General features: G+C 43.0%; 1 protein-coding gene across 1 annotated transcript; it reads left to right on the top strand.

Annotated features, from left to right (window-relative positions):
• Positions 1-529: 529 nt before the first annotated feature.
• On the top strand, positions 530-1,128 carry LOC119582310 (pro-resilin-like). Its single transcript, XM_037930525.1, has 3 exons — positions 530-535; positions 620-849; positions 936-1,128. The coding sequence occupies exons 1-3, from the start codon at positions 530-532 to the stop codon at positions 1,126-1,128; spliced, it is 429 nt and encodes a 142-aa protein (XP_037786453.1).
• The last annotated feature ends 157 nt before the right edge of the window (positions 1,129-1,285 follow it).

The following is a 1,285-nucleotide window of genomic DNA, read 5'->3' as shown; positions in this document are numbered from 1 at the left end:
CTATCATTACTATCATTTTTAGAGATTTTTTACCAAGTTCACGAATATAAAGAAAAAATAGAAATAAAAATATGTATTAATTAGGTGAATGCAAGATGTACATAACGAGAGATTATGGCTACAATTCTACTACTGCATTTTCGTGAATGAAATTATGCAATGTGGAAAGGAGGAAATAAAATATTACAGATATGCAAGGTGTAATGCGTGATGAGTTTCTTGAAGTTTACTGAGGTTCGTGAAAGGGATTATGAGATCTCCAATCGGTGAAATCTCTTTCATTGGGAATGCTAACTATCTGTTATGCAAACAGGAAATATATATATATATTTTGCTAAGTAGCCTGTACATCAACTTTACATCTCCTTCGTTTACAAGCATACAGAGATAAGACAAATAAAAGTGTAAAAAAAATACACGGGAAAGAAAAGTAAGCGATACGTCATTCTGTCTCCGGCGTCAGCGTCACATAAAAACGAGCTTCCACGCCCAACCGCCAGTTCTCATCGCTCCCTCTCCCGAAGTAGAAATGGAGGTAAGAGATAAATCCAAAGACTGGAGTGGTTATAACCGGATATAGTTTTCTGGCTGATGTTTTATCAACTGAATGTTACGGCAGGTATCCGTCGTGTTTCTCTTGTTGGTGGCTGTGGCCTCGGCGATTCCTGAAGAAGGCTACAACTATCAGGCACCAGGAGGTCAGGGATCCCAGTTCCCAACCGGGGCGGGGCAGGCACAGTACCCTTCCGTGCCCGCCCAGTACGCCTTCCAGTGGGACGTGAACCATGAACCTTCAGGGAACTTTTACGGCCACAAAGAACAGAGGGAAGATGCTAACACTCAGGGAAGGTGAGTGATAAATTCTATTTATATGCAGCGTATCCGTGTTATTATTGCCAAGACATTCTTAAATCTAACGAAAACACCTTCCGCAGTTACTACGTCCAGCTGCCCGATGGTCGCCGTCTTCTGGTCGAGTATTACGTGGACGCCACCGGCTACCATCCCACCGTCACCTTCGAGGGAGAGGCGCAGCATCCTTCAGGAGGGAATCGGGGATACGGCCAGTCCGGTCAGGGATCGAGCCAAAGGTCTCCCTCGCAGTTATATGGCGCTCCTTCCAAATAAGAGCGTGTCCAGTACTGTTGTTATATTTCTTGTTGTTATAAACTTTTGTCGAAAATATGAATAAATGTTGCAACGATGTTCTACTTAATATTTTCCGAGGAAAACTGACAGAGAGAAAAACACATTCCTGCAAGTGCTGTAGACTGAGGAAAAACTG

This window comes from Penaeus monodon, chromosome 15 (genome assembly GCF_015228065.2).
Source record: "Penaeus monodon isolate SGIC_2016 chromosome 15, NSTDA_Pmon_1, whole genome shotgun sequence".
NCBI lineage: Eukaryota > Metazoa > Arthropoda > Malacostraca > Decapoda > Penaeidae > Penaeus > Penaeus monodon.
This window is presented reverse-complemented; position numbering and strand designations above follow the sequence as displayed.

Bases quoted from the DNA above. Each gene is read 5' to 3' on its own strand.
- LOC119582310 (XM_037930525.1), top strand. The intron at 850-935 runs GTGAGTGATAAA...CACCTTCCGCAG, and splicing joins GATGCTAACACTCAGGGAAG to TTACTACGTCCAGCTGCCCG.